The 24,158-nt window shown below is 39.4% G+C and overlaps 1 protein-coding gene and 1 pseudogene across 2 annotated transcripts; one reads left to right on the plus strand and one right to left on the minus strand.

Annotated features, from left to right (window-relative positions):
• Window positions 1-885: 885 nt before the first annotated feature.
• LOC147978576 (histone H3.3-like) lies at window positions 886-23,600 on the plus strand. Of its 2 annotated transcripts, none has more exons than XM_087516636.1 (4): window positions 886-1,034; window positions 23,014-23,074; window positions 23,153-23,254; window positions 23,430-23,600. In XM_087516636.1, the coding sequence occupies exons 1-4, from the start codon at window positions 886-888 to the stop codon at window positions 23,598-23,600; spliced, it is 483 nt and encodes a 160-aa protein (XP_087372762.1). The 2 variants fall into 2 exon arrangements, with proteins under 2 accessions (XP_087372762.1, XP_087372763.1); XM_087516637.1 differs by having other exon boundaries at window positions 886-960; window positions 22,995-23,074; window positions 23,164-23,254.
• On the minus strand, window positions 5,862-16,210 carry LOC147978577 (uncharacterized; annotated as a pseudogene).
• Window positions 23,601-24,158: the final 558 nt, after the last annotated feature.

Raw genomic sequence — 24,158 nt, forward strand, 5'->3', positions numbered from 1 at the left:
TCTGAGCCGTTCAATTAATTCAATCAGCAACGCCAGTGCCAATCAATCTAAGAGTCGCACAAATTACGGCATTTGATCTAAGTCGGTTCGTTAGTATGCCTGTTAGGAGCTCCCCAGCCCCCCTCACTATAAATGCCCTGCCCTCTCGCTACTTTCTACTCCAAGAACAGGGTTCCATCAGGCTGAGAATTCACAAGTCGTGCGACGTAGCAACCGTGAGAGAGAAGTAAACAATTTCAACTCTTCTAGTTCAGGTAGCCGTAGCTGTAGTCTGGCCTTGTCGCTTCTTCTGCTGGTATTCCTTATTTGGTTTCATTGTCTTGGTCTGGTCTCAACATGCATATGCATACTTTAGCACATGCAGCACATCTGTTTTGTAGCTAACAATTGTTGATATGGTCCAATCAAACTACATATATATGAATCAAAATGAATGAATCTACATTCTAAAATGCATCTGTATACATCCGATGTGGTCCATATTCTTATATTTAAAAACAGATGAAGTATGAACTAGCCGGGTTAGTACATGTCCTTTCGCTGTGTTCTTTATCATTTTTTTGATTTGAGAATTGTGTTCTTTGTGATATTGGTCGATGGGTGTGTCCTTGGGCCGATGAGCAACAATGGAGAAAGTGATGACTGGGACAAACAATTTACGTTTGAAGCTATACTGATTTCGTGAAACTAGAAGCCTAAAATCCCAACATGATGATAATGTTATCAACAGAAATCTACCATATATTTGTAGTCCAAATCTTAATGTTTGGCTTAGGGGAGTGAGCGGTTACACTTGATGTCCTGAAGGATAAGTCACTAAGTTATAGTCTAACTTGTTTGTTGAAAAGGTTACTTTTATGCATGATTTGCTATATTGTTTGCAGGATGGCTCGAACCAAGTGTACAGCTCGAAACTCCACTGGAGGCAAGGCTCCTACCAAGAACCTTAGGGCTTTCTATGTAATATTTCTCAGGGGAAATGCCCAATGGTTCCCGGGGACATCTATCCCCGGAATCTCGCCGCTCAACCGGCTGTGCCTATTAGTATTTGACCTGGTCATCTTTTGTATTTCCACTTTACCTGTACCAGGAGGTCACGTATAGGATTCTTTTCGACCTGTGCCGACGCTGTCCCACTCGCATTTAAGCACCGACTGCCTCGCCAATTCCCATTTCTGCATGTCATAATGGCCCTCCGGCAAACATCTTTTAAGCCGTGAGACACTGTGTGTGTATTCAATTACCTAGATTAATTACTCGCTCATAACATGATAAGTTGTGTTATCCATTATTTAAGCCATCACTGTTTCGCATTTAACTAGTGTCTCCGTTCAGACAAATTTATATCGTCGGTCATAATCCGATTTATGCACTTACTTATGATTAAATGTAGACATGTGGTACTGCTCATGACAACAGGACAAACAACTACCCCTCTAGATCCATCTTCGTCGCCTCACCCTCTCAGCACTTACCAACCTAGCAGAACAAAGCAGAGCCTCAATCCGGAGCAGCACCACGCCATACTGTTCCTCTTAGAACCCTAGATCCATCGAACTCTCCCCACCCTTGCTATTCCTTTTATCGCCGCCGCAATTCATCTCCATCTTAAGCGTGGTGCTCCATCTCGCCCTCTCCTGCTACGGGCCGTCCGCAGGTCAGGTCAGATCCCAATCTCCATTATTCCCCTCCCGTCAGACTTGCTTCTTTCTTCCTCTCCCCCCTCGCACCGCGTGGCTTCTAATATGTTGTGCTCTGTTTTGTTCACCCTCACAGCAGTCTTCATGGAGCCGGATGAAGAAGGGGATCACCCCGGCCTCGACCTTTCGTCCCTTGACCCCGCTTCACCGACCCCAACTTCTAGGACCTCACTACAAAAAGTTTGTTCAATTATATCAACATTCAACGATTTTAAACGCAGTCTTGTAGTTGAAATTGGTTTTGGTGGTATGTTGCGACTGCCCGCTATATCTAGGCTAAATTTGAAATTTAGCACATGGCTCATGAGCATGGTAGATGGGCCAAACAGATGCATCAATCTATCTCATGAAAGATCTATTAGGTTCTGGCCAGGTGATATCCACAATGTTTTCGGTATCCCATGTGGCAGCCTAGACATACACAACCTTGAATATCAACAAACAGCAAGCTCAGTTCAGTTTTTTAGATCTGTTTTGGGTATGCCTGAAAAAGGGAATCAAGTGTTGAAATGTGTTGAATTGGTTATAATGAAAGATCTTAATTCAATCATCTGCTAGTAATTTAGAGATCGACTGTTTCAAGATGTCTTTCGTGATATTTTGCATGGGGCACATCCTGACACCGTCCAGTAAACATGATCATGCCTTCATCGATTACTGGTCAGCTATTGCAAACACTGATAAGATTACAGACTTCAACTTTTGTGATTATGTGTTTGCTGATTTACTGGCGGCATGCTGGAAAGTAAAGCTATACATTCATAATAATAGACCTATTACTCACTTGCTGGGATGCCATCTTTTTTTCCAGGTATTCACTGCTATCAAACATTTTTTCTTTTCTGCAATACATATAACAATCTTGTTTCCTTCTTTCAAACCGCCATAATTTAAAATTCGATCGAATTGCAGATTTTCTATCTTGACAACCTTGACCTTGGCATGCTAAACCTGCCTCACAATTCGTACCCACGCATATCCTGTTTCGACGAATCAAGGATCAGGAAGATGATAATCCAGTGCACTAAAATTGGACCAGCCCCCCCCCCCCCCGACTTCTCTCTAGGCCAGGTAGTATTATGTACTAATTTGCCAATACCATTCAGTCCAAGCCGATGAATTTCTACTGCATCGCAATAATCCCCTATTTTTTGCAGATCCGACACCATTCTCAAATATGCTACATGCGCTCCGTTTGGGACTCAAAGATTGATACTAATAAGTCCTCATCAAAGAAACCAGTTATTCCTTCAAAAATAACAATCGTTACAGACAGCCCTCAACCTTTTTCTGCTGGCCCATCTACAATCTTGACTAACATCCCTACGCCTTCGGAATTCACCAGCATCCTCAAGTCTAACTACCCACAATTGGTAAGCATATACCACTGTTTATTCAACCACTCTGCACCACCACAACCAATTTTCCCACCATTTACTTTTTATTTTCAGGCACATTCTGAGCTCGGCATACTACTCAATCAGCACAATGCTGTGTACTTTAAAGCCTGCAATGAATTGAAGCATTCCGTTCATGAAGAGAACACTCGATTTCTTCACAGCGTTGTGTCGACCTTAGCTAAAAGTTGTATCTGTTGCACGCTCCGTGGTACAACATGCATTGCACAAGAACTGCAGCCGCCTGAAACCCCTCTTATATCTAATTTGTACCGGCATTCCAAGCAACAGTCTAAGTCTGAAGGTAACTATTATACTACATAACTGTACTGATCCCAAGTTAACCATGTAATCACATCTTCTTTCCATGTCAGGTGCCACCTCCGCAGCACCAAAGGATAAATATAAGTCTGTCACTTCTTCTCACACTATCAATGAGGTCACACCCTCACACAAGAAAAGCAGGATAAACTGTAAGTCACTAATATTTCTTTGTCATGCAGTGGTATGCATTAATTCACCTGTTTTTCCTTGTTTATTTAACCTCCCCTCCACATCCATTTATTCCAGCTTATGTCGCCGATGACTATGTTACTCCCAACAACTCTAAATTGCAACCACAACCTGAAGACTCAAAATGTTGGGCTGACAGCCTAATAGGGGGCATCCTCATGTTCACCGATGATACTGACCCACCTGAAGATGCTGTCGTATTTGCTCAGATATCACCATTCAAACCCTCCCCCGTTCCCACCCTACACACATCTTATGCTGATTCTCATTGGACTGAGGGTAGATTACACGTTCATCCACCACCTGACGTTCTAATCGCGATTGATTCATATCTTCGGAACCACCAACCAAGTGAGCTTAGCTGGTACGACATATCCCTTATTTCTCTTGCAATCATTTCTTGTACATTTCAGTTTTCCTCATCCAATTCTTTCTATCACAGCCCGTGGACTACACATGCCAGTCCCCGTTATTGCTCTCTGACTGGTAACACTATCGTCGACCAGTTGTATGGATGCAAGCTTCTTGATCACGAAGCTTGTTGTCTCATATTTCGTCGCCTTAATCAGATTGATAACCAATTGCTATACCCTGAATCCACCCCCAAATGGCGCCGTTACATCGAAGCTAATTTCTCGGTATGGCATATCTGTTGTTATTTTTGCTTCAAAATATGTATGTTAAATAACCAAAACATTTTTTCAATGTTATAGACTGCTGTACTCGCTGGAGACAATGTTTGGGACCAGTTATCTGTTCAGAATCAATTCATCCCACAAGTTATAAGCGACCAACTGCCTAACACGCGCCTAGTAAGTATCTCAATTTAAAAAGTTTCACTACTGCATTGGTACTAAATCTAATAACATTTTCATCTTTTTAGTTCATTATCCCAGCCTACCTCCAGTCTGGATGGAGCGTATATTGTTGGGACATGAAGAGGAAGATCATCCACATGTGCGATCCACTCGCTGATGCATGTTCTTACACTGCCAAAAAGCCAGCCACCTAATTATTGCTGAAAAGCTTCACAAAGCACTCTTCACCTATTTGAACAAGTTTTTCAAATCATGGCATGTTGACTCTGCTAATTGGAAAAAAACTTCCAGTTTCTTTCGGCCACATTGTTTGACCGCAATGAGAGTGGCGTTTGTATGATTCACATGGCTCGCTACTTCAATGGTATTGGACTTGCTACAAAGCTTGACAATGTAAGTAAACTCCCTCTACTATATTGTATACATTTATATCTTTAGCTTCATGCTCACATCCCCTCTGTCTCATTTGCAAAACTCAGGAAACACTAGTTCATCAGAAGAAGCTCATGGCGGCCGATTTACTTCAGTTAGATGGCAACCTCGCAAGCCTCCCTGCAGCACTCAAAACTATCTTCCATGGATAGTATAAGGAAGATTTTATCTTCGACCAAGTATTCTGTGATGTACGCACGTTAACTATATCTGAATTCCATGTTAAGTGTCATCTATTAGCACTACATTTACCGAACCATGTAACGGTCATTCCAATCTACCCAACTGCTTCAAGGATTTATTCCTAATTATTTGGCCTTATATTTCTATGTCCACAATATGGCTGTTTTTATTTATTCTCTCCTACATGTTTGTATTTTTTTACAAACCTTAGTAAGGTTTCCACTAAGCTACATTAATTACAGTTTTTCATGCACGTAATATCAATTTCATCAATTACCCCTCGCACATTCTTCAATTTGTCCACAAGTTCCTTTCAGATTCCCTCAGAGCCAGCCACCCTTCCTTGGCTCACCATAGCAGTTGCTTCTTCCAATCACTAGCCACCACTACAGCCTCACCTCACTCACCTCGCCACTACACTAAGCCACTAGAACTAGAACAACCTACCCATAGTCGTCCAACAACTTCGGCCTTTCAGATCTGCCATTTGGCACTTCAACTCTCATTTCAGATCTTGATTTGCTTCCCCTGACCACTGCAATATACAAAATTGTGCAAGCAGCCTCATTCCCGCCTTCCAAAACGAATCCTTCTGATGCATCAAACTGCTACTCACCCAAGATTCCTTGTCACATGGCCATCGGTTCAAGATTGCTAAGATTGCCAGCCCCCTACCCCCCTTGTGAGTCCCCTATCTTTCTCCCTAGATGCCAATCATGTTATTTATGAGAATAATTCTTATAATTTTCAGTCCATGCCTTTGAAACATTCTTTCTTTTGCCAGTCCACGTTTTAACCAATTTCTCACTATATTGGCATCATTCCTTATTGTCCCCCGTTTCTTCCAAAATATAGATCACTTTGCTCAAGAGGACTGCTACAACATAGGTTTGCCTGCCCCAACGAACAACATGCTCAATTCGATCACAACAGTTAGATGTGTATAGCATTATAACAAAACAAAACCACTCAACCTTAGATGCTAGGAGTCAATTTTTCTTACCTCGCAGATAAGCACTCCTTATCCCCACCCATGTCTACATGTTGTAGTTTTGTCCACATGGGATCAAAGTTCAGTACCATCATAAAGCCTGATACATATTCAGGCGCAAAATAATACACACATCTTACTTCTACATACTTCTTCCTCTAATCCATTAGAATCTATATTTCAGGCGCAACGACCCCTTTTGGCGGGTACCCTTTATTCCCTTCCATTCCTAGAATCATCTGCAGGACATTGGCCTTGAGTTGTTTATTCCACTCCTACAAGAATATAACCTCCATTATGTTATTTTTCTAGGTTGAATTATTCTTAACATGAGGTGTGCAACAATATCTCCTATCTTTCTAAATAAAGGCGATTAGGATAAGAACTTGCTTTTGATCTCCCTTTCACAAGTGAAACCCCGTCGAAGTATGTGAAATAGTGCACCATGTCGAAAGCAGATTCTTCACTGCGAAAACAAAACTAGTTGTTATCTATGAGAAATCCCTCATATAAGCATAACATCAAAGAAGTCAACAATTAACTTACATGCTGGCTGGACCATGAAGTTCCGTGTGACACTTGTATGTAAAATTGTTGGGGACCACTTCCCAGCCCTTACAGAACTCTCTTGCACACTTGGCTAAGCCATAGACCAGCTTCTCACAAATGGCACTGTGTTTTTCCAGCAAACCTTCCTCTCCAATGCATGAACTCCTTGGATCAATGACATGGACAATGCATTTCCTCATGTCAATAGCATACAATGCCCAGTAATGGTCTTTATCCCTTCTAGGCGCCATTATCTGTAATAACCGGTCACACAACTTACTTCATATGTAATCATAACTTGATTGTACAAACTTCGGTTTGCAAGTATAAACAATTCACTTACCATCCTGCAGCACCGCAGATCATACCCCCAAACCTCACTTGTGAACATTTCTTTCACCTTTGAATTCCCCAGATAATTTTTGTCATACACCACCAGCTCCTGAACAAACATGAAGAAATTCTTGTTAACCAAGCGATCGACTCTTAATAATATGTTGTTGTACCACAGTTGTTAATAACTCACCACCCAAAGAGGTAGCAAGATGTGCCTCCAACGGTTTCATTGTCCGGGTGTCATCCAAGTCATCTCAACCACCCACATCATCCTAATCACCACAGCAAATCCTCTGTAATCCAGTCCACAGGTACTAGTAAAGTTATCAACAAAGTCATCACCAGTCATCTCCAGCAAATCAGGGTCTTCATGCTTGATCCAAATACTACAACCACAGTTTTCACCAGTGTCAATGTACCTCCCATGGGAATTTCTAATATATGTTACTTAATCAAACATAGTTCAACATAGCTTACCGAGGACGGTTTCCCCCGAACGACTGCTTCATGTTCCTCAACCCCAGGTTTGCCACCGCGTGCCTTATCTCCTTGTAGCATTGCCCTAGTGCAAAAGGCGAGATTGCAAATACCACTTTCCTCATGCGTTGTCTAGCATATACGCATAGCCTTTTAGCTGGCCGGAAAACTATTTTCTCCTCTCATGTCATATCCGAAGCCACCCTTTTGTTCTGGTTAATCGCCACATCATGTGTATGGGCTGCAAACTGTCCTTCATCATATGTTGGGATATTCAAATCCGGTATATCAGTTGTTGCATTAAGATGTCATTATGTTATATATATGAACCATCATTCATACTGCTACTAGATAAACTACAAATGTTTGTTTAACACATTTTTTACCATTTATTCTTTGTGTTAAATATGCTTGCGCAAACACAGTCATTGGAACAAAAACCACTTTCCTTTCACATCACTCATCCATTCCCAACTTGTTGCTCCTTAAAATTTTTAGAGGTCCCATGCAATAATTGGAAAAACCACCATGGTCGCCCCCTATGTATTTTTAAATTAATTAATTGCCACTCATCAACTATTGAATTGAATTACAGTCCACTCATCTATGCATCATCATCACATAACTTACCAACTAAGCTTTTCCCAGGGCATTCATGCACTTTCTCCTTCCCTTTACTAGCCTTCACTAAAGAAGGCGACCCTGTCCGCCATACAATAAAATAAAATAAGGTACAATGTTAAACTATTCTTGCTATCGAATAATCCAATAATATGTTTTATTCTATAATTTCATGATGTATGAATTATAATACATCAAATAATCTCTCATAGTACATTAGTTATTTCTTAAAAACATTCATGAAAGCAGTTATTCTTACCTGCCACACTTTTGTCTTTTGAAGCAACGATCTCTTTCAATAACTCCATGATCTCTGTCTTCAAACCTGCCAACCATTCTTCAACTTAGTATCTTCCTTTTCAATGCAGTTGTAATTATTTATTTCTATTTACCTTCAATCAACTTCTTTCCACAGGCCATCAAATAACTTATGTTATTTTTCTTGGTCTCCAGTCCAATGCCTATGATGCACTCAATCAACTTTCTGAAATATTCAACCACCCTAATGTTCTCATTATGTAAGTAATTTTCCCTAATCATCTTGGCAATCTTTGTATTATCCCCTCCCGCTACTTGCATCATATCGTGTAAAGCCATGCTACGAGTTGTTCCCTCCAACGCCATACTTTCCACATGTGCAGTGAACATTGCCATCGCCTGATATATGTAAACATCAAAATCAGATGAATTCTGTGTTTGCATCACCTTTGTTTTAAGATAGTTCATATATTACTTACTTGTTTTGTCATTTCCAAAATATCATCTTGGCCTTCTTCATAAGTCCAGTCCGGCACGTTTTTCTTAGGCTGAATACAAAAAAGCTTCACAATTAGACTTTTTCATCAGTTTTAGTTTTTGTTATTATCCCCACTACATGCGGAATAATAATTTAGACAAACTGCAACCTCACTTTTTTATTTTCTTTTATTAGAAATCAAATTAACTTTGCAATATGCTCTTAAGGAAGTATACAACAGGTTAACAGTTCCCTGATCTACCAAATTAATCACATTACATTAGTGTATCAGCATATCAATATTTTTTTTGCATGCCATCCACTATACCATTTTATATTCTTGTACATTAAAATTATATACTTGTCCAAATCGAAGCCATCCTTTCGACACCAATTATTAAACATTGGCGACTCTACATCTAGGTCTATGATATCTCTCCCTCAACTTAGTTTTATACACACCTATTATTAAACAATACTCTTTTCACAACAATACTACAATCCCAATTAGATATATTTTAACACAATTTCTTATTTTACCTTCAGCATTCCATATGTTGTCACACCATCCACCTTTGAACTATTAAAATTCACAAGTGCTTCCAGCAAGCTTGCACTATAGTATTTGATCCGTGGCTCGGCTTCTTCATCAATTTTTATGAAGCCTACATCAACAGAGTCGAAGAACAGTACCTGCATTCACACCAAAAAACATCAATGGATCCAATGTGTACAAATTCTTGTTGGTTCAATTAAGTAAGTAATAAGCTCACCATGAGTACTAATGGGCAACAATAAACCCATGTTGTTTTCATGTATTGTCTTGCCCTGGCTTTTGTCGCACCAACAAGTATTTCATCAACAGTGTACTTTCCCCAGTTCAAATATGTCAAATCTTCATGCTCCAGCACCAATTGGCAAGCTGAATGAGTTGCTACATTTAGGTGTTCCCTAGGACCTACAAATGTTGTCACATATAGCATTGCAAATGCCCTCTGAAACCTCATTCTTTCTTCTGCATCCATTCTTGATTGGTGTTCCTTAATCACAATCTTGACAAGTCCATCCACTTTTACTGGCGCAGATGTTTCTGGAAGTTTCAGTAGCCTGCTAACTGCCTTTATGTCATCTATTTCAGCAGGACCTGAGCACACCTGTATTTCATTTGAACCACCTTTCCTGCTTCCAAATATTCTACAACATACATCTGCATTCAAATCAACAGTTCTCATTCCCACAGTGTCCAATGATAAGCATGATTGCTTAGGGATCACACTCATCAGCAGCTGCATGGCCTGCTCTTTATGTTTCTTTGGAAATGTATCAATATCAAGAACACCAGCCAACCCCATAGATCTGACAGCTGCCTTCTTGTCTTCCCCCCAACCATGCATTGCAACTTTCAGAACTTTAGGATTGTAGCAGGTGTTCATTTTCCAGTCAGGAAGCACCCCTAGATCTTCATACCTCCTAGTAGGATAAAGCTCTTCAACTGGACATATGCTGCTACATCCAGTAGCCCAATCAGACAAGAACCTATGCTTCACCTTACCGCTATGAATCCCCTTTTCTGTTGACATCTGCAATAAAGTTCATTGTCAGTACAGTACCACGTTTATTAAGTTACTGTACAGGACCGACCGAATCAAATCAGGTCCTCCCGCACCACCCCTCCCACACACCATCTATGCAAATCAAGTACAACCTAAAAGAAGAAATCAACTTTCTTCTTTCCAAAAATAGCAAGTACAGCAAAAAAGGGTGTACACCTTTGACGAATCCAAGCGCATATGCACCCATGAAGTTAATATTCAAGTACAACATATTACGTTCACCTAGCAGCACCATGTCCAACTACACCATTACATCCCCCACCCAAACCATATGAACAAGCAACTAGAAGATAAACAAAGATGCAGATCCATAAAAGAGAAAAGAAAGCTTTCAATAGAACCTATACGAACAAGTGCATAGTCTAAGCCCGGTCAATGAACTCTGTACTGATGGATAGAAACAAATCAAAATAGAACAAGAGAAAGAAGTTGCAGCTAAAAGTTTAATCTATTGGATATTACCTCTCGGTCTTCAACTCCCTCGGACGAGGCGTCTCTTCTCCACGGCTTGCTATCCCTATGCTTCACACCATCTTGCATAGGAGACGAACCAGAGGAGAGGCGAGTAGAGCAGAGTGACACAAATGAATTAACTCTCCCTCATCTACCACCCAGCCGTCCCCTTTGTATTAATGTGGCCCGACTTCACATCGCCATTGTCCCAAGTAAAATGATTTTTTATTTCGAACATGTCAACTAACCATCAATAGTATGCAGATAATCTCTTTCTCTCTGCTACAGCTATATTTATGCACTGCCCTATCCGTCCGAACACGCATCTAGCCCGGTGCACGCCACTAACTTCATACAGAGCATTTACCCTGCATCGGTTGGTTGGCAAGCATGGAGAGGAGTACTCAATGCTCATACCACCTCCAAGTGTTCATGTGTAATGTGCGTGCATGTCTCTGGAGCTCTTACATGTAGGACCCCTATTGAACAGCTCACACTCGTATTTTGTATACGCACGATGAATTTACTGCATGGCGTCCACCGACACCCATACCAGCCCACTTCATCGTCTCAAAATTAATTAAACACACTACAGGTACTTGTTTTTTCAAATCTTCTCATTAATTCAAACCGATAGACAAACTAAAACAACTACGAACTAACACTGCGTGCTGATACATTGGATGCAAACTAAACATTTGCCTAAGTCTTAATCTTCTTGCTCCAGATGCTGTCAACCTCATCTTCACTTTCATTCCAGCCAATATCCTCTGCTTTAGGAATTCCAGAGACTGCATCATCTTCAGTAGTACATGCCTCGCAACCAGGTTCTTTAATGACAACCTTTCCATCAGTATCAACCTCACCCCATCCTTCGTTACATCCACCCTTTAAATAATTAACCAGTAAAAATTAGGTTACACGAAGTACATCTATATTGAAGATTTACTCTAGCCCCACTCACCACCAACATCCCTTTTTTTCCTGCAACTATTTCCTTAGTACCCAATAGCACGATTTTCTTAACCTGTTTGTCATTTGCCACAACGTCAACCATTTTTCACTAACCATACAATATGTATTTAGAAGCAATAATAAAAATTTAACCTGCTCAACTTCTGAACCATAGTAAGTATCTCATGTATCAATTATAGCACAAGCCGCCCCTCCTTCAGCACTTCTAGTTGTCTGCTACAAAAAAGTTATTAAAAGAATGAACAGAACTAGAAGGAATTTGAATTTTCAAACTACTATATAGCATGAACCGAATAGTTTCTGGGATGCTTCTTTGATCCCATCACCATATCCATTGATGTTATGACTGGTTCTCTCTCTCTCACCCTCTCTCCCTCTCTCTCTCTCTATCTATCTATCTATCTGTAGAATCTGATGAACTTGTCTGTGGCTTCGTGAGTAGTGAAGCTCCTTCACGAGTCTGCCTGTCCTTATATGGACAAGTATGTCCACAGCATTGCCGCATATCACACATGATTCAAAATTCAAAACCCACTCATTTATTACCTATCTGCCAACCAGACAAGAAATGCTACTTCCTGGTATTTTTCTTGCGGCCTCTACCACTGTATTAAAAACAATGTTTTTCAATTTTGTTTTCCCCTTCTACTTCTTAACTTCCAAAATAAAAACCTTGCGCTTATCCTACCGCATATATATCCCCATTTTTTGTGTTTCCTTTTTAAACCACGATATATATACATCCTTCCTACTCCTCTTACGAATGTATATCCTATAACCAAAAATATTTCTTAGCACTATGACATATTCTTACAAAACATAATATCAAAAGTAACATAACTTCAGAAATTTTGTCTCCACAGGTTTTACAACACAAACTTGTCCAATTGTTTGAAAAAACAATCGATTTGAATTACATAATTTGCTCACATACATCCTACAGATGGCCCCCCATCCAATGTAGAGTACAACACTTTTGAACAAGTATTCCTGCGATGACCGGCTATGCCACAATTAGTACATGTCGGAATCTTCCTCGGCTTCTGCGGTTCGTTTCCCCTTTTAGGGCATGTAGTTCTTTTGTGCCCCTTCCCACGGCAAATGGTGCAAAACCTTGATCGCTTGTCCTTGATTCATAATTTGGCTTGTCTCTTGCAGTTGTTGGATGACCTCTCATCCTAGGTTTCTTCTTAGGGGGTAACAGCGACATGTCGCTTTCTGTATCCGTGCTTCTTGAAGTTACTGCAATGTTTGAATCTGTGGTGCTCAAGTCGTCCCCCTGGACGGTAGATGATCCTGAATTGGCTTGAATTGTCCCATTAGCATGAACTGAAGATTGTCCCTCCCCTAGTGTCATTACTTGTTTTCCCTTTTTCCATTCAATTTTTTAAGCACTTGACGCAGCTACATCATCATTATTCTGCTTCTGACTCCCATTTGAAGCAACAGATCTACAAACAGAAGAAGTCTTGCATGCCTTCTTTTTTTCAACTAGACTCATTCCATCTTTTAGATTACTTAGTGGCAAAGCACCTTTCTTCAATTCTGCAAGCCCGCTCATGACATAGTCAAAAGCCTCAGGATTGCTATCACCCATCATAACCAATTCCAAAGCAGAGATGTGCATTGCATTGTGCCTGAAAGTGCTGCAATCTGGTAGCCCAACATCTTTTTGGTAATGCTTCAGATGTTCTGGAAGGATATCACGCGCATCGACTGTCCAACTTTTCATTATGTGTTTCCTTGGTATCTCATTCAATCCCAACACTGTCATCACCTGTTAATCCAAATCATTTGCGAAGTGAACAAAAAAATTAAAAGAGAATTAGCTCGTAAGAAATGATATGTACACACCTTTAATGCATGGCAACAAATAATCCCCATATGCTCAAATAGTCCACACTCACAACTGAAAAAATATATGAATTCCGAAACAACCACCTTGTATCTGCTCTTGTACCATTTCTCCCTCGATTCAGCCTTCACGTGTGTTGCCAGGTACTCAATCCTAGGAACCAATTCTTCTATGTAATAAGAACCTGAGTAGTAAAGACTTTTACCAAACAGCTCAAACATTGCCCGAGTATACACCATGCTTGCATGCCGTTCAATAGGTATGTTAACTTTTAGAACTACTCCTGCCTGTGTACACATTACAAACACAGTTCAGACATGCTTAAGCAGACTACAATAACTTAAAAATATGTTGCTTCTCTTACCAATTTGGTCCTCTTCTCTTAGAAACCTTCTTCTTGTTCTCTATCAAAAATAACTTTTGAATACTACTTCACAAAAAGATTCATTGGGCATGCTGGAGGAACATAATTCTTCAGCATCTGATTTGCGCTCTCACTATGTTGGGTGCTCGTCATTTTGGCACAAAATTTACCAGAAAAATACGGCTTAGCACACTTCCGCCTCACCTCGAAAATTTATATGAGGAATGTATTGCTCTGCAAACTGTATTTCTTCATAATCTCCATCCACCCCTTCTCAAACTCTTCTATAGTTAGCATGTCATTCACCAATCTATGGAATTCTGCTCGGAAGTCACTCTTCTTTGTATAATGAAAACCTAAACTTTCTTTAGCCTTCCGAAGAATATGCCACTTGCACCAACGGTGTGTGGTTTCCGGCCAAACATTCTCAATGGCAATCTCCATTGCCCTAGCTTGGTCTGTTCACAATTTGGAAATAAATCACTGATAACTCCACAACTTATATAATTACTACTAATAAAACATATTCCTATAGCACATTTCACAAATCTTATCAAGTTTCAGAATGGAAACAAACTCAAAACATTACCAGTAAGAATAGTGACTAGAACCTTTCCTCCCATCATCTTCACGAACTCACGGAAAACCCATTCAAATCTTTCGGACTGTTCGCCCCTCATAAGTACACCAGCAAAAATAGTGCTCTGGAAATGATTGTTAACACCTACAAACAGCCCGAACGGCATGTCGTACAAGTTTGTCTTATAAGTAGTGTCAAATGTCACCGCATCTCCGAAATAGTGGTACTGCAATTTACTTCTACCATTTGACCACAACAAAGTCCTAATCCTGCTTTCATCATCCACTTGAACCGTGTAAGAGAAATCACTATCTTTCTCTTTCATCTCCGAGAAAAGTTCAATAGTTTTACGAACGTCGTCATCAGCTTGTTCTCTACTGATTTTCCCACACAATGTACGTAAGCACCTTTTTGTGAACGGAACATTCTCAATCCTCCCGAAATAAGTTACAATGATACTGTAAACCTTACTAAGATTAACATTATTCTGCCTAAGATGCGCTACCAATTCTCTAGTGTACTTGTCTATGTGCCTATGGGATGGGAAGTGCAGCTTAGAAGCACAAGTATCAAGCAGTACATGATTGTGCTCCGTCCTGTTCTCAGAAATACCACCCCCCATCATCGGTTCGTAGTAGCCTCACCATTGCACGGCATTTTGTTCTGCATGAACTACTGTTCTCCTTACTGGGTTTCCCCTAATCCAAAATAAACACACATTTCAATTTCTTACATGCAAAATCAATACACACAATGTTTTATTTTATCAAGTCTACAAAAGTAGTTACTTACCGAACAATAGCACACAAACTCCTGCATACACCTGGCTCCTTTCACATTATTTCTGCTCTTCCCGTATCGTATGCCAAAACCACACTCCCAAGAATACAGGTTGTAAAAGTCATAAGCTTCAGTCAAAGAATCATAACTCAGTCCTAGTGTTGGTGTAATGACAGAAGTTGTTTTCCTTTCAGCAAAACCCCTTATTGCAGTTTCCAGTGCTGTAACCCTCTCTGCCTATATAGTTCTCTCATCTGGCATTGCTCCTCGTCGATGCTTGTAGACAAAGTTCAAACGTCACAAATTTTTCATCACAAAGTTGATTATAAACAATATCAAAGATTATAATTACCGTCTAACCCAAGTAGTATCACATTGAGAATGATGCTCCGTTATCTTGCTGTCTGAAATGTCTAGGAATCCATCCTTGGCCTTGTCTGCCTCTACAGGCTCAGTCAACCCACTGATAAGCCTCAGACCATTTGGCTCAGCCATATCTGTCTCTTTCACAATGTCATTACATTTTTTTCCTGTCTGAACTTTTGACAGCATGTTATCTGACCCTGAATATATATCTGACTCGCTTACTTCATTAAGAGTCTCTAGAGCACTCAGTTCATCACCGTAGAACAACTCTCCATTATTCGCACTTTCCAACAAAGCTAGGAACCTAAATGTGGAAATCACAAATGACGAATAAGCACCATGTGGTGGAGAAACTAAGCAGTCAAACAACACTTGCCTCACAAACAGCGAAATATTAGTGGAAAACCGTCGGAAGCGTTACCTTTCTTGCCCGTATACTCCTGTATTCATCATCCTTTGCTCCATCGCCATGGCGCCGCACTGCCCTCCCGAGCTCAGATCTAAGTTCGGAACCCTATCCTCATCCAACCAACAGCTGGTTTTGCTAGTCATTACTATATCTGCTAGCACTGCCTACCACTTAAATGCCACACTGCCCATCTACCACCACGTTATTTTAATCCTTTCCTGTCCTACATAAACACTGTTTTCCAATAGACGCCTGTGGGCTGCCTACGCAGTCCTTGTTTCTTATTCACCAGCTGATAATTAATACTAATTAAAAAAGACACATTACTTTCTTTTCTAATCAACTTCCATGTGAAAGTAAGAACCAATTATAAACAAATTTTTGTTTCTTACTATACAAATGTACTACGTATTTGAACTATATTTTACGACGCAACTGCCATTAATAATCAAGCGTGTTATGCCTAAATCGGCGCCTGGTCCTAATCTTTTCTCTTCATGCCAGTACCCATCATTTTCAAATTACATTGTTCATTTTGGCAAAATAGTGTTATTCTTATTTATAAATAAAATACGCTAATGCCGTAATAAATGCATATTAACCAACCGACGCAAATTCCATTACTGAGACACTCAAATATTACCATCCATATTATAGATTGACCTCCTTCAGTCTTCTAGATTCCCATCACTTACATCCTCAAATGATTTCATTCAGAAAAAAAAACATGCAGCAGTATCTCAAGGCCTTCAATAGTTTTCCTTAACTCACCTTACATATTTTCGCAACTTTTCCACCCAATTGTATAGAAATAATGCTAACGACCGTTGTTGTCATTACTGCAATTTTTTTCATCATAATGAAGCATATTCGTTAATTCAACCCTATTTTTTGACTGTTGCGTACTTCACCATCTATTTTTCTAACAGATCTTCATATATTTATTCAACTCAGTCCCCACGCACTACATGCTTTTTTTATTTTAAACGTACCGAATTATTAATAATATTATTCTCCCACCGGTTACACCCGCTAACCTTCACTTTTGCAATCATTTACTAAACACATTTTCCTTCCTTCTTGCTAATACATTTTGTCAGGATAAACTACATTTTCACATTTTCATTAAAAAAATGGAAGAACGACCAATACCCATATGTTTGTAAATTAATATTTCACCATCATAGGATTTAGTTTAGGCTGAACACATGTTTCATCACTACACATGCTAATAATTTTTTTCCAATGCTTGCAAATACACCCTAGAAGGTGTATTTCATTTAAGAATTAAACATGTAGTCCAAATACTTCGTAAGTACTTTTGCAATTAACTTGACGTATTTTTGCATTAGTATTTCAATTTCCACCGAAAACAAACAAATTGACTTCACAACGACAAAAGGAAAAGTTCTATTTACTAATATAGTTAACTATTTAACTAATTTGTACATTTTTCCCCATAACTCTAACTTATATTTAGTAATATAGTTTTTACTTTTATTAAACTTTTATGAATTGTACAAGGTCCCGTCAAGTTTATTTCAAACACACTTTCAGAATTCGTTCCCTTCTATCTTAATTACTGAATTCTTTTGCCATACAAATTATATATGTCCCCATACATGAAATATTCACCTTTAAACTTCTTTCCAATTCTTTTATGAACAAGGATTAATGTTTTCGCACTCAAGACGTATGAATAGTTTTCCACACCATTTTTTTACATAATTTCTGATAGTAACAACTTTTCTTTAACTTTACCCTTGTTGCCATGAACTTTGTTTCTTTTTTCATTACATTTGTACGGATTACACCTAAACCAATCTATTCCTCATGCCATTCTACTTATTAAATTTTTTGTCTATATATATGTTCAATATTAAGTTCGACAGATTCGTTGAATGTACAAACAGGGATGTATTTACATATGGACAATACTTTTTCAACTTGTCAACAGCTTAAGTACCAAACCTACCAGCTTAACTACATACATTGTTGGCATTCTACATCTTGATTTGTCAACAGCTTTCTATGACCAATTATCCTTCATGTTTAATTATATTCTTATGTCAAATGCAAATAACAGAATTAAATTATTTCCTGTCATCCATGCCATGTAGTTTTGTTACGCAAATATATAACTTAACAAAGTGTCTCCCCACTAAGAAGTCAGCTACATCTTAAAATACTAGTGCATAAAACATCCATCATCCATGATATATATTACACTTTTGGTTGCAACATCTTGGGCAACCAGTACTTCATTCCACAAGCGTTGGACTCACTATGCTTTTCGGCGGTACTCCAATATTACCATCCATTGCCAGCACCATGTGTGCGATGTACTCTCGTATCTTCTTCAACCCATCCTGCATATTTTTGATAATATTAAGATTTTTAAAATTTGCAAAATATACTAACGTTTGCAAGTATGACATACCTCACTACATCCATGTGCCAAACCAGTTCCCATGTAATTCATAATGCAATGCAACATGTAGAATGAACTGTCAAATCTGCCAGAGAAATGTTTGCTCAGAGTGATTACCACATAAAAATAGCTCACAGTATTAGAATGCAAGACAATGTATCACCTGTTGCTGCCATTCTCAAGGAAACTGTGATATATAAACTGGAATGATTCCCCATTGATATTCCATCCATCAAAGAACCTATAAACACATCTAGAAAGACCCTCGATCAACATGCGGCACAACTTCTTGTGTTTTTTCTTGAGAGCCCACATCGGACGGTTTCCCCTTTTCGGATCGAAAACATGCAGTCTACAGGTTTCAATGTCAAATGCATATAGAATCCAGAACTATTCTTCATCCCGGTATGGAGCAAAAATTTGCAATGCATACATCCAGTTACACATGAAAACATTATACATATTATAGACCCCTCACTTCATAAAAAAATTACCACTCTGCAGCATTCGACGTCGTAGCCTAAATTTGGGTCCGTAAACATCATCCTAACTGTCTCATCAAGCAGGTACTGCTCTGCGTTTAATACCATTTCCTGCATTTTACAACAGAGTATTTGTCAAAACATAAAAATGTTGTGTACTCAGTTAAGTACTTAACTTAACATAACTTACAGCCCATATTGGAAGCAGGATGTGCCTCCACCTTCCACGGTATAGCCCTCTAATCCATTTTATCTCTACAGCTGCCATCATTCGTGTAACTATTTCGAACCCATCCTTCTCCAAGATACCGGGGCTGTTGAATTGGGCAACTACTTGCTGTACTGTTAGGCAAATCCTTATAGGCACCTCATGTATTAGCCAAGCACTGCTATTGCAAATAATCAGTTTCCACCAATAAATATATAATGTCGAGATTTGTTCTTACAAAACTTACCATTTCAATGTCTTCTTAAAGCATATCATCATGTTTCTAAACCCTTTTTCCAATACACCATTACTCACAGTAGGATACATTGATCGGCACTGAAAAGGACATGAGGCTCTGATTATTGGTAATGCCACCTTCTTCAAATTGGTTTCTACATTAATCTTTTTACTGCGGTACTCTTTAGCTATGCGATGCAGCTCATCATCTGCCTTATAATGCACCAGCATCCCTTGATTGAACATGCCTCCCCCCTCGGACACAATTTCCTTCCCTTTATCACTTTCTGTGTTAACCATCAACGGCACATTCAAGTCTGGGACAATATGCCCTGCAAACATAGTTTAGTGCATTTAGGTCACTTACAAACAACAAACAGTAACGATTTGTTGTAACTTTCTCTTTACTTGTCTCCTCATCTAAACTTGGACTTGCCTTCCGCTTGGTACCCTTGGCAAAGTTTTCACGGACACCTAATTCCAACATTATTTTGTTACCAACATTTATAACTATGTTTTTCAGATTTACATTACAACAAATTACTTAAAATCTTACCAGCCAGAATATTGTCCAGACAAGAAACAGTTGCATTTACCAAGCCACCCCCAACTACCTCATTTTTCTAAATATAACGCAGCACTTTCACTGTGCCAACTGTCAGCATCAATTTCTCAACCGATCTATGTGTCTGAAATAGTTTTTTCTTCCCTTCCTCATTCAGACTAACATCATTCATGAGATCTTCATGTAACTTCATTGATCTTTCAATCCTACCTTCAGCATGCACTGCTAGTTCTTCGAATATCCAATTCCTTCCCTATATGATGATTCTGAAGTTTCAGTATAATGTACTACATCCATTTTCATACAACAGAAAACTTGTCCTATAAAATTACCTGCAAGCATGTTCCTTTTGTTAGCTCTGAAGCTAAGTTGTCATCATGCTTGATTGGTCCTTTCACCTGTCAACATGATATACTCTCAGACCTTGCTAACATGTCATTTCTATCTATCATTCTTATTAGATGTCGTTTTCACAAAAAAATAGAATCTTTTTTTTCTTAACTAATGAAACATATACCTTCATTAATCCAAATGTAATACGACCACCATCTACTTTGATGTTTGCCTTCACCAGGGCACTTAGTATTTGTCTGCTGTAATACTTTATCCTGGGTACAACTTTCTGATCTAGTTGGATGAAACCTGTGTCGACCGAGTCAAAATAAAGAATCTGTTGCAAATATTCCAGTGAGTTCATACACAAATTCAATTTAGTAACGTACTCCTCCGATTGAATTATTAAAATACCTCTAGTAGAGCAGGGCACCCATGTAGTGTTATGTTAAGCAGTGGATTGTCCCGGTTCAGTTTCCTTGCGCCGCATATTATCTCATCAATTGCGTATTTCCCCCAATTGACATCTTTCAGATCCGGATTAAGTATAACCATCATATATGAACTCCTGTTGACACAACATTCCCTCTCCACAGGACCTAGTGCAATAGAAATGTAAAGCATTGCAAATGCTCTCTCTGTGTTTGAAGCGCCTTCATCATCTAATTCCAACCCCTTCTTACTTGCTTCCATTAACAGCGAGACAAGTTCAGAAATTGTTATTTCTTCAGTTAGACCATAAAGTTTCAGTATGCTCCGCACCACTATTATTTCACTGTGTCTTGGGGGGCCTTCAGTAACTGAAATCATTTTTGAACCACCCATTCTATTCCCAGTTATGTTTGCTGCCGCTGCTTTTGTAATATGAACTATGTCACAATCATCTACGCCAATTCTCAGCGCACGGTCATCAGGCATGACATTAAGCATTAACCATGATGAATGATTAAGGTCAGTGTGCACCATCTTGTTAATCCACTCAACTCTTGCAATCCCTAAACTTTTAATTATGCCCTTCTGCTTTGGAGATAGTTCAATATACAATTTCTGCAGATCACATGCCGTGAATCCGCCATCTGCCATCGAAGTGTTACCAACAGCACTGGATGCTGCTTTCGTGCTTTCACAATATTCTATTGGACAGGAGATATCTAGTTTGTTACTTACTAAATCACCACGCAATAATTCTCTGTCATCGTCATCTTCTTCAGATATGCCACTTCCTAGCACAACCTGAAGAGTGTTTATCCACATATTAATAATGTATGGCCATGTATGGCCGGGCTACATTTCTAAGCATATCTAACATACAGATGCAGTATATGTTACCTTAACTGAAGTCATTCCGTCCATTACATCCGCCACCTAGCTATTTGTCCCTTTCCTCTACGCACAGAGCTGTTCTTCGCTTCACTGGGGTGGAGCAGTTTCTTCACAGGAAATGGATGGTCTGCTTTTACCGCAAGAGCTCCCGACGGTCCAGTTAATGTATCGCCAACAAACAACCACCTATATTTACTGCCCAACAATATTGCCACTGTTGGCCAACTGCCTACTACTCGAAGCATATTATACAAACTGGCCCTGGCCTGTAAGCATAGAAGATGCGCCCCCTGGATGTTGTCCCTGCTTCAAAATCCACCAAATTGGTTGTTTAAGCTGCCATTTGCCGGTCAAGTCAATCGACATACATTCATCTTTTTTCAAAACATTACAGTGCGCTACGGCCAATACAAAAAAGACAGCCCTAAGTTACTTAATTTCTTAATACTAAATCATCCAACTCACTTTTTTTACTCAAGTAATGTACATAAGTTGTAATTTATTCAACTTATCAATCATACTTATTAACTAAATTTATTTTTATTACAGCCGGGACAATACATAGCAAATTAGACCTGCGCGCTAACTAAACTAAATTGACGCAAGGCCTCCAACAACGACATCGATCCTCCAAAACGTTGCCGTGTAGCACCAGTACAACATTTATCACAGGTCGACCAAAAACGCATCGTCCGTCGGCAAGATCCTGTACCGACCTGTTCGAGTCCTTGTACATCAGTGTACGTCTGATGTGTGTTCCTCTATCCAACTATTGCCTCCAACCGTACTGTCTTCATCGCTACTTTATCTTCCAATCGCGATGCAGTTATTGACGCATTAGAAAACGGGGACATCTGTCCCCATAGACCAAACGTTCTCTCCCGTTCTTATCTTTGCTATTCCCTCCGGTCCTTTTTATTCTGCATATAAGAATTGTCTAAAGTCAAACTTCATAAAGTTTGACCATCTTTGTGTGGAAAAATATCAACATCTACCATGCTAAAATTATATAATGTGAAAATTTAATTCATGCCGCATCTACTGATATTGATTTCACATTGTGGATGTTGGTATTTTTTTCTATGAAGTTGGTTAAACTTTATGAGGCTTGACTTCAGATAAATTTTATATGCAAACTAAAAAGGACCGGAGGGAGTAGTTGCATTGCTACATATAATACCGCGCTACTATATGATCCAAACCACTCTTTACGTTAGAGTTGTTATTAATTTATTTGACAATAAATTAATTTTATTTGCGACGATAGGCTGTCGCTCGTAAAACAGCTCCAGCAACTGGAGGAGTCAAGAAGCCCCGCAGATATCGCCCTGGAACTGTTGCTCTTCAGTATGTGCAAGATATATAATTGCAGAATATGTGTATTATTATTAGTGTGCCTTGTGAGGTTCTTGTCATTCATACAAGTGCTCTTGTAGTGAATTTCGCAAGTATCAAAAGGGCACCGAGTTGCTCATAAGGAAGCTACCTTTTCAAAGGCTCGTCAGGGAGATTGCTCAAGTTTTCATGGTACAATCTGTTTGGATCACATGCACTCCATTGGGCTCACTTGAGATGCATTTAAATCCAGCTCAATCCCTTCCTGGACTGTTCATGATAGATTACGGTATATAAATTATTGTTCAATTGAAATAAGAAACTAAGTAGTTGTGCTTACAATGCTTTCCTTTGGCCACCTCTATAGATTGATCTGCGTTTCCAGAGCCATGCGGTGCTTGCTTTGCAAGAGGCAGCGGAAGCATACCTTGTGGGACTATTTGAGGACACTAATCTATGTGCCGTCCATGCGAAGCGCGTGACCATTATGTCCAAAGATGTTCATCTGGCTAGGAGGATCCGTGGCGAGAGGATGTAATTTGCCTAGACGGAAGAATCAACAAACATGCATGTTGCTTTCTATATGAGTTCTAGGTTTATGACGGATGGTGAACAACAACTTTGATATGCCATGGAAGTTAGGTTATTATTACTAGTATTATGTATTTGGGTAGATTATGTAGTAGCGTATGCATTGGCTGGTGCCAAAACCTTACAAATTTGAGGTGTGTTCCACTGAACTGTATACAAAATTGCAAATTATATATGGTGATGCATATTATTTGTACAACAACACATATACACATATTTCCTTTTTACAGTATTACTTTGCTATGATTGAATCATATATGTTCGATTGCCATCCTGGACAAGATCAACTTTTGCATGATGCATGCATACTTGGATCATTCTGGTCGCAAGTGTCCGTTCGTTTGGTTGGAGCCATGTTGTTCCATCAACACTTGCGTCCCTTCGATGTTTTCACCCCGCTGTTATAATAAAGTAACGACTGCGATACTACCACAACCGAAAATGGAGGTCCATAAAGTAACAAAGAAAGTTCAAAAAAAGAGGAACAGGGTGCATGCTAGTGGCA

The sequence above is a fragment of the Triticum urartu genome, chromosome 3A (genome assembly GCF_056163025.1).
Source record: "Triticum urartu cultivar PI428250 chromosome 3A, HENAU_Tu73, whole genome shotgun sequence".
In the NCBI taxonomy this organism is placed as follows: Eukaryota; Viridiplantae; Streptophyta; class Magnoliopsida; order Poales; family Poaceae; genus Triticum; species Triticum urartu.

Coding starts and splice junctions, on each gene's coding strand:
- LOC147978576 (XM_087516636.1), top strand. CDS start 886: ATGGCTCGAACCAAGTGTACAGCTCGAAACTCCACTGGAGGCAAGGCT. Junction 1,035..23,013: donor ATCTCGCCGCTCAACCGGCT/GTGCCTATTAGT, acceptor CTCGTAAAACAG/CTCCAGCAACTGGAGGAGTC. Junction 23,255..23,429: donor AGATTGCTCAAGTTTTCATG/GTACAATCTGTT, acceptor CCACCTCTATAG/ATTGATCTGCGTTTCCAGAG.